We start from the raw sequence: 10153 nt of genomic DNA, 5'->3' as shown, positions 1-10153 counted from the left end.
TATTAGAAATACGTTTTTGATGTCCAGTCCAATTTAAATTTTCATGAATTAATACCCCAAGAAATAAAGTTTCGCTCAGTCTTTCTCTAGCCTTTCACCATTTAGAAAAACATCAACATTTTTGTTTTGCAATTTATGCTTAATATGGCGATTATGAAATAGAATAAAATTTGTTTTTGAGGTATTAATTAATAGCTTATTTGTTTTGAACCAGTCACTAATCTTGCACAACTCATAATTAAATGTATTAAATAACAAATCAATATTATTATTGGAGTAAAATAAAGTAGTATCATCGGCAAAAGAGACAGTGTGCAGAGTGTCACTAACTAAAGTTAAATCATTAACCCTTGTGGCACACCACACGACATACTGCTCACCGATGATTTACAATTTTCAATTTGAACATATGATTTGCGATTGCTAAGATAAGATTGAAACCAAGAAAATTAAACACCTCTAATACCATAACAAAACAGTTTTGAAAGTAAAATATCATGGTTCACAACATCAAAAGCCTTAGATAAATCAAGAAAAGTGCTTTATAAAAATTGTTTATTTTCAAACGCAATATTAACATAATTTATAAGTTCAAGAATAGCATGACTAGTGGAATGATTTGTACGAAATCCATATTGGTGGTTATTTAATAAATTATATTCAATAAGATATGTGTAAAGGCGAGTATGCATTAGCTTTTCTATTATTTTTGTGAAACAGGAAGAATAGAAATGGGTCTGTAATTTTTAAGTAAGTTAGTATCACCAGTTTTGAAAACAGGAATAACTTTGGCTAATTTTAGGTGATTTGATACAATTTCTGTGGTGAAGGATAAATTAATAGCATGCGTTAGGGGGTTTAGAATAAAAGGAATTACTTTTTTAAGAACTGATGGTGTTAGATAATCATGTCCTGATCCTTTATTGGAATCAAGGTTGTAAATTATATTTAATACTTCAGATTCTGTTACAGGGTTTATGAAGAATGAATTTGGGGATGGAGGTGGTAAATATTTAAGCAGATCAATGTTATTGTCGGGTATGGAGTTACTTGATATTTTACCTATTTCTGAAAAATAATCATTAAAATAGTTACAAATAGAATTTGTGTCATAAACGTATTCATCTCCGATTTTCAAAACTTTCGGTCGTTTATTGGATTTTTTTACCAGGATTTATCACTGAATTTATCACTTCCCATACCTTCTTAATGTTAGTTTTAACTTGATTAAATTTTTCTTCATAATATTTTTTTTTGGCTGTTCGACAAAGAGCAGTAAACAAGTTATTATATTTTTTGTATGTTCTTTTATCATGAATGTTTCGAGATTTAATGAATTGTTTATAAAGTTTATGTTTACGCTTACTACACTTAAGAAGAGTGGGTGACATCCATGGCTGTTTGCATTTCTTTTTCTGCATGGGTTTTTCTTTGGTGACTATGTGGTTTTGATGAACAGAAGAAAATATTTCAATAAATGTATCAAAAGAGGATTTAGTATTACAATCATATACATGGGACCAATCAGTTTCTAAGAGATCAGAACTAAATGAATTTAAATCACGAATAAAATATGAATAATCAATAGTATTAGTGTTGGTTTGTAAATCATAATCAATTATTTCAAAAATTGCTAAATGATCGGAAATATCTGAAATTATAATACCAGAAACGATTTCAGAATTAATATGATTTGAATAAAAATGATCAATAAGGGTTGCGCTATGTTTTGTAATTCTTGTTGGTATGGAAATAGTAGGGAAAAAGGAGTTAGATAAGATAACGTTAAGATAATTATTAATTAGATCTTTATTATGAAATTTAATAAAGTCAATATTAAAGTCACCCATTATATTTCAGAATTTATTTTCAGAGCTTATATTGGAAAGCAGTTCATTTATTAATTTAGAGAAATTTTCAATATTTGACTCAGGTGATTTATAAATAACGCCAATTATAGATTTTTGTTTGTTTTTATGAACAATTTCTATAAAGAGGGAATCGCATATTTCATTAGGTAATACTAGATCATTTCTTATTAAGTTATTAACTAAAATGCCGACACCACCAACTACTTTATTGCCAAGTCGATTGCTACATAAGAAAGTATAGTCATCTAGAAATGGGTATACTTTTCGGTCATTTAACCAAGTCTCGGAAAGACCAATGACAGAGAATTTGAGATTGATACAATGAAAAATATCATTCAATTTATCAAACTTATTAGAAACACTTCTAACATTAAGATGAAAAAGAGATAAATTATTAGTGCTATTTAGTGTTTCTGTAAGTTTATTAAATTGGTCAATGTCGAAATATTTGCAATGGTCAAGAGTAGATGATCTGGAATTGAGGTGGTTAATTAACATATCGGATTGTTGGTCAAATTTAAATTCATCATCTATTCTTAATGGGTTAAAATTCATATCATACATTTCAGAGGGTGTAAATGAAGCATTAAATACATCTACAAAATCTACCTAATAAAAAGGTAGTACAGACAAATAATTATCCACCATTAGGTTGTTTTATATGATTTCGGTTACCAATGGAATGTATAAAAGTTATTAATTGCGCTTTTATAATTATACGTCGAGAAAGATAATCATAAGATAATAAAAAAAATAAAATAGAAAGGAAGATAATAATTACATATAATAAAAATAGCCATTTTACAATAAATTCTTGCATTGAGTTAGTTTACTCCAACTAGCTCCTATAAATAATGAACGATCACGATGCACAGTATGTTATGAATATAAATAATAAGATATTTCTGCAACAAACTTCGAAAAAACGTAACATTATCATATCATTGAAACGTAACATACTCGTTACATTCAATCAATCAGTCACAGCATAAGAATGATAATGTGCAATCACTTAATGTGAGGTTTCCCCGTTAATATAAAGTTTTCCATTTCTGAACGATGGGCGTTTACCTTCGTCGAAGGCTTTAGACATTATATCCTTTAGTTCATATTTCCTCTGGATATCTGCGGCCGGTAGATCATCCATAACATAAAATGGTTTCTAGCCTTGCGAATCACAGTAGATCTTTGCGGCCTGTAAATAAACTTCACAATGATGTGTCTTGTCTTAGTACCGTTGTCTTTTCCTGTTCTTATCTTGCCTACTCTGTGGGCATTTTCGATAGATATATTGTCCAGATTAAGTTCACGTTCTAACAGATTCTGTACAAGTTTTTGTGGATCCTCTCCTACTGTTTCAACAATTCCATCAAATCTAAAGTTGCTATTAAACCATGGAGATATTATAGTTCACTATTAAGCTTAGTCAGTATAGATGTTTGAAATGAAACTAATAATTAATATATCTTGAGATTATATTACGTATCATTCAATCGTATGTGTCTATTTAAAAAAAACATGAGGAGCAGTTATACTATGTGCATGACACATTTGAAATTTCGTCCATTCTAGGAAAACAATATAGAAAATCACGTGCTCAAAGAGAGAATAGAAATGTTAACGTTTTTAACGGTTTTAATTAGGCCCATAGTTTCAAGATAAACCTACAGTATTCTTACTTTATTTATTCAACTTTCAACACAGGGGTAGCTCTAACAACTGTACTACAGCAGCAGAGCTGACTTAAAGATGTATTGTCCCTTGAAACACAAAAAATGAAAAAAAAAATATTCTAATTTTAAATTGGCCATATCAAAGTAATATTAAAGTTATTCACTTTAAGTCGAAAATTCGAGCCAAAAAACAACAGTTTACGTAATTAACAGGTAAATTAATTAGATAACATTTCGTCTGAGAAATCGTCGCAAGCGAAAGTAACAAAGATTTCAAACCATGAGTATGCATTATGCATGATGCTAATTAGGATTGTTTACAACTCATCACGGTTGAGAAGGTGTTTTCACACAGATCGCGAGGAAGTTCTATGATTATGCATACAGAGTAGCCAAACAAGCGCATTGCATTGTGGGATATGTTTTGATTGAAAACTTTGACTGGAAGTCAAAGTTATTTTTTGAACACAAAAACATCTGTATTTCGGTTAAATTATTTTTTTTGGACTAATTTTTGGTGAAAGTTAATAACTATTATGATACTTCAAAATGACCCACTTTTTTTCGAAATTAAAAAAAAAATTTGTTGTTGGAATTATTCAAAGGGACAATACATCTTTAAAGAGACCCTCTTAAAAATAATTATACAAAATGACATTCAGGCAAAGTTAAAATTCACATACAGATTCAAAAAAAATAAATGTTAAAAGTTAAAATTCATATTTGTCCAAAATAATTTGGAAATGCTTACATCGTTTAATGTAACGTACACTCATAATTTGAGATGTAAATATATAAAAATAAATGATTCTCCAGACGTGTATATCTTGAAAAAGAACACAAAATTAAATTTTGAAGAAGCACAAAGCAATCAATTCTAAATTTACTTTACTATCCAGTGGCTAGATAATATATATTTTACTATGTTTAAAGCTCTAGACTATCAAACGTTATGTGACAAAAAAGTGTGATGTACCCATATATGGTAGTGATATGCTTAAATATGGTAGTGATATGACATCATCATGTCCATATATGGGCACATTACATAAAGTTTGATAGTGTAGACAGAGCTTTAGGTTTTTTAGGACTTGAATTGGTTTGTAACAACTCAAGCCGAGCTTTAAACAACTTCTTCTTTAATTAAACTTTTAACATAATGATTCTCTGAATCATTTACCTTATACTCAACAAGACACCAAAGTTAAGTCGGTTGCTGAAGTACGTTGATGATTAAAACGAAAAACTGAAAAGATCTGAACTTGTCAATCTAACGAATTTAAATCCTTAACACCCGCCTTAACACAATGACAGACACTATTATTAGACCCAATCAAACGATTAGAAAGTGTTACTTAGGATGGCTTAACTATATTGTTTATGAATAAGTTTAACGTAATTATTGTCTGAGTTATAGTGAGTGCTTAGGGGGCGTTGGTTCTCGGTAAGTGAAAGTCAACTTAGGCTCTATTTTTAGCCAAACAAATTATCACCTATCATCCGTAAATATCTTATACACGAACACGAAGGTAAACGTCAGTATTGTTTAAATTTACCAAAATACAATCATTCCTTTTATTTTTAGAATCAACCTCAATGAAACAATAAGATTTCCTCTGAATTGTATTATAGTGAAATGGGTCAGGAATGCGGTATCAATCGTATATAAGACAGTTTGTGGGTCTGATATTTAACATTAGTTTGTCTGAGACATAAACATGACGATGACGGTAGCTCAAGTTGTAGGAGTAAGTCTGGTCTTTTTGCTGCACCTTGGTGTACAAGATGGGCAGCCCAGGAGCCAATTCCATTTGACAATTTTGAAGTGACGGTAAGACCTGGCTACATTCATTTTCATTTACTAGCTAAACTTAAAAGACAATTATAGAAATAATCAGTTTTAACTATTTTTAATGTATCAACGTTACGGAAACGTAATTTGGTCTAAAGTTTTTAAACTATTTAAAACAATTATTCTTCAATATCTATTTCATTTTTAAAACCATTTATCGCAATTGGTATATTAATATTGCGAATAAATAAACTTGAATTGAGCATTTGAACAGAGTAAAGCTATATTCAGATGGAAAACTGCTCCGTTCAATTCTGTATGATTTGTCATTATTTAACAGCAAGGCGCCGTTTCGTGAAATAGAACAAGTGTAAATGCAACTTTGAGAACGTTCACAATCCGAGATCATGGTAAACGTAGCTTCAAGCCTATTTTACACTGAAGTTCCATCCATCAAATTTGTTTATTGGGAAGTCTATATAGTTTGGCTTTGCTGTCAGTTACTGCAGTTACTGTACTTTTATAACTTAATTTCAGGCGTATCTTCAAAAGTATGGATACCTTGACAGAAATGCTGGTGATATTCGTAGCAATGAAAACGTCACCAGTGCCTTAGAATCACTACAACGATTTGCTAACATAGCTGTTACAGGTATGTCACTGTCTGTCTCTTTCCTCGTAGACTTAATAGGGTTTTAGAGTTTTGTAACTCAAATTAGAACCTACATATTGATGTGTCGTCGATCGTCATAATAAGACTGTATTGAGGAATCGAGTGAGAAAGCACTTCTCCGCATGCGCACAATAATTTAACGTGATCAAACTTGTTTCTTGGACGTCGTCGTCGAAAATCGAAAGCTCCCTATTAAATCATTATTATTAAACATAGTTTTTTTGGCCTGTTGGATTACATTAGTAAAACAGCAAACACATGATTACGACTGTTTTTTTATGATATAGGTGAAGTAAACAGTGAAACGCTTGCACTGGTTAACACACCAAGGTGTGGAGTAGCCGATTTCTTGCCATTCTCAACAACTTCGAACGGTTGGCAAAAGAGACACCTCAAGTACCGTATCGACTCTTATACTCAAGACTTAAGTGAGGCCCAGATTGGACAAACAATTTCAGATGCATTATGGGCAGGTTTAGCCGCCACATTATCTGCGCCATAAAATGGCAGATTGGACACTGCATTTCTTATTTAAACACCAGAGTTATAATGTTTTTAGGTTACACATGACCAGAGCAAATGAAGAGTGCATAACAAATTGTTATGAATGATCACAGAAAAGAAGGATTTCTGGTTACATTAATAACAACACGAATATTTATATTCCCATGCTTAGGTTTGGGCTGAGGTAAGCTCTCTAACATTCGAGCGTGTAGGGCGTACAGAAGATGCCGATTTGAAGATTTTGTTTGGGTCACGAGATCATGGAGATAATATTGACTTCGATGGTAGTGGCGGAGTTCTTGCGCATGCGTTTTTGCCTAGAAGAGGAGATGCGCATTTTGATGACGACGAGAACTGGACTGTTTTCTCTAATTTCGGTAAGTTGTATATTATTATTAAGTTATAACAAGTTCAGTAAGTTATAACCAGTTCAGTAAGTTATAACCAGTTAAGCAAGTTAAGTTAAGTAGGTTGAACTTAGCATAAACACAAAAATAACCGTTACATTTTTATGGTTATCTCTCAATGAAAGTAAAAATGAGGTATATTACGAATGTCAACTGAAAATCAAATTACTACCAAAAGACGAGTAAACAATAAATAAAGTACCAATACATTATTAACTAATACAAATACGTTTTATATTTAGGAATCAATTTGTTCATTGTTGCTGCTCATGAGTTTGGTCATTCTCTTGGACTATTCCATTCAGATAACAGGAATGTGTTGATGTATCCATTTTACAATGGTTATGATCCAAATTTTGAATTAGGAACTGATGATATTGCAGGAATTCGTAATCTTTATGGAGGTAGGAATAAGCCAAAATATAATTTATTTCTAATCAAACGGTACAGTAATTAAATAACATGGAAACAATCTTCATTAACGCTACTATAATTACCAATACTAAATATTAATTTTAACATTGACTCGTAAAGTCTAAAATTCTTACATAAATTTATACTGCCCTTTTATTTCAAAGGTAGGACAGCTGAATCAACAATCCCACCAAGACCTGCTACACGGGAACCTGCAAGACCTGCTACCCGTCCACCAAGACCTGCTACCCGTCCACCAAGACCTGCTACCCGTCCACCAAGACCTTCTACACGACCCTCAAGACAAACAAGTCCACCAACCACGACGCAACCTGAAACACGTCCACCAACAACGACGCGCGCAGAAACACGTCCACTAACAATGACGCGCGCAGAAACACGTCCACCGCCAACAACAACAATCCTCCCAGGTTGTCCAGATCAATTCGACGCTGTATTTAGTACAGCAACACAAGCAATGTATGGATTCAGATGTAGGTAGTTCTGCACAGCAGTAGTAGTCCAATTGTACAGATAATTAGACAAAACTTGCAAAACATTGATTGGTTATTCATATTTCTATTCAGGTTTCAATTAATCTAAGAAATGTAAATATTAAATTTTCATTTTTTATTTTTAGGTGAACACGTTTATGAACTTAACACAAACCCTGGAACACCAAGACGCATCCGGGATATTTTTCCTTTATTACCAAACAATATAGATGCGGCACTTCCTATTGGTTCCCGAATTTACTTTATAAAGGTAACGGCATTTTCTACCAAAGAGAATAATGTAATATATTTAAACATCACACACTGTGACTGGTTTGCATTGTGTTCGTGTATTTTACTTGTAGATATAAGTAGGCTAGCCTACGATATTTGCTGGAATACAGGCTTTCACAAAGTTGACGCGATCAAGTATTATTATCCTTTCGTTCTTCTATTTTACTACTTAATAAAGGAATCCTTCTTTTCTTGCTTTTATGGTTGCACATTTTATCGGTACCAAAACCGGCAGTTTGAGTTTCAATCACCCTTGACAAGATTTTGGCGGGAACTTGAAAGTTCTCCTGGTGTGTGTAATGTTGATGCAGCTATGGCAACAAATGACGGGTATTACTATTTCTTTAAAGGTAAGCACAATAGATAGTTTAGACAAGGAAAGCCAATTTTCCACTTGGCGAATTTGTAAGAACGAATCGAAAGCATCAGCTAATACGCATGCGTATTCATGTTTCCATCTTCCAAATCCCTCTCTACGCATGCGTATAAGCTGACGCTTTCGATTTGCGCGAACAAATTCGCCTAGTGGAAAATTGTCTTTAAGTGGAGATATTTAAATCATCATTGTTCAAAATGTCAGAGTTCGTCTTTAAACATAATTTTTATTTTTTATCAATAGGAAATCAAGTATATAAATACAGAGGTATTACTCTAAATACCGTATCAACAATTAGTGAAATGTTTCCGAGTTTTTCCGAAGATTTACAATCGGATATTTCAGCACTCAACGTGCTCAGTGTTCAAGGACAACCGTCATCAACCGGTTTTGTTTTTAAAAATGATAAATCTTATATAATAGACGCAAACACTCATGAAATTCTAATTGAAAAAGCCATTTTATTTTAAAGACACGCTATTGCGTAACACTTGTCAAAACTGAAATATACTGTAACCTAGGCCTAAAGTTAATTTTTAAGGATACAGTTCACCAAGTTTTAATAATTGTCAGTAAGACTTTCATTTTACCAGCATCTGTATCATATGTATAATAATATGTAAAGTGTCGTTTCAATCTATCATTAGGTTTCAGAGGTTGTAAATCTCCATAGAACCGAATTTGAATGAATGTACTATATTTGGTAAATCTTTTATTAGGTAATTCTAAAATACGTGATGTAGGCATAGGCCTAGTTTGTAAGAAATATTGATTAAACGTCTGCGTAACATTTTGTAAATGAAAATTACATATGTAAGCTATATTATGTTCAATCATTAAAGAAAAAGCATATGTTAGAAAAGTGCCGAACTTGTGAAGATACCAACTCGGGTATTCCACATTTGATAGCGACGAGCATGTTTACAATACATTCAATGTAGATAGATGATAGGCCTAAGCTTCCTGCCTACGTCATCACCCTAACAGGTATTAAGGTTGGAGGCCTAGTTGACTTGTTATCTGGGGTCTCTTTCGAACAGACGTTCCTGGTTTCTTGATACCCCATTTTATCATTTCTTTGTACACTGTACATACTTCAATAATATGATGGTTATAATGAATTCGTATTCGTAAGATAACTGCAGTAACTGATGCCTGAACTTGGTTCCTGCTAGTACGCAACAACGCAATGACGTAAGTACAACTCAAGTAAGTTGACCAATCACAAGCGATGAAATATTTAAAATGTTGCTTGTCATTTAATCAAACTCACTTGTGTTGCGCTTGCGTCCTTGCCTTTCGCCGTAGTGGGAACCAAGTTTAAAACGTTGGTCACGGGTAAACAAGATGTAAGTTCAATTAATCCTTAATGCAAGGTCAAGCTTGGGAGTTTACCTTCCTTTTAAGCACGGAATAGTGACAGTTATTAATTATTTATGTTAACTCCACGAAATAACAGTTTTAAGCCTGTTGAAATTGAAGATTAAGGAGGATCAAAATGAACACCGGTACTAAATAAATATCTAAAATCAATAAGAAATGATCACCGAACATTAATAATGTAGACTTAAAGATATTTGTTCCACTTGAAGGCCCGTATATAGGTTAGTTACGCGTAATCAAACATATATAAACAAGGGAAATGATAACCGACA

General features: G+C 32.4%; 1 protein-coding gene across 1 annotated transcript; it reads left to right on the top strand.

Moving 5' to 3' along the window:
* Window positions 1-5262: 5262 nt before the first annotated feature.
* On the top strand, window positions 5263-8968 carry LOC140057624 (hatching enzyme-like). Its single transcript, XM_072103341.1, has 9 exons — window positions 5263-5292; window positions 5874-5988; window positions 6297-6478; window positions 6686-6890; window positions 7163-7324; window positions 7499-7828; window positions 7975-8099; window positions 8358-8472; window positions 8742-8968. The coding sequence occupies exons 1-9, from the start codon at window positions 5263-5265 to the stop codon at window positions 8966-8968; spliced, it is 1491 nt and encodes a 496-aa protein (XP_071959442.1).
* The last annotated feature ends 1185 nt before the right edge of the window (window positions 8969-10153 follow it).

The sequence above is a fragment of the Antedon mediterranea genome, chromosome 8, assembly GCF_964355755.1.
Source record: "Antedon mediterranea chromosome 8, ecAntMedi1.1, whole genome shotgun sequence".
Lineage (NCBI taxonomy): Eukaryota > Metazoa > Echinodermata > Crinoidea > Comatulida > Antedonidae > Antedon > Antedon mediterranea.
This window is presented reverse-complemented; position numbering and strand designations above follow the sequence as displayed.

Excerpts from the sequence above, each read along its gene's own strand:
- LOC140057624 (XM_072103341.1), top strand. The coding sequence starts at position 5,263 with ATGACGATGACGGTAGCTCAAGTTGTAGGA. Across the intron at positions 6,479-6,685 it reads CAATTTCAGATGCATTATGG|GTTTGGGCTGAGGTAAGCTC; the intron begins GCAGGTTTAGCC and ends TCCCATGCTTAG. Across the intron at positions 6,891-7,162 it reads GACTGTTTTCTCTAATTTCG|GAATCAATTTGTTCATTGTT; the intron begins GTAAGTTGTATA and ends TTTTATATTTAG.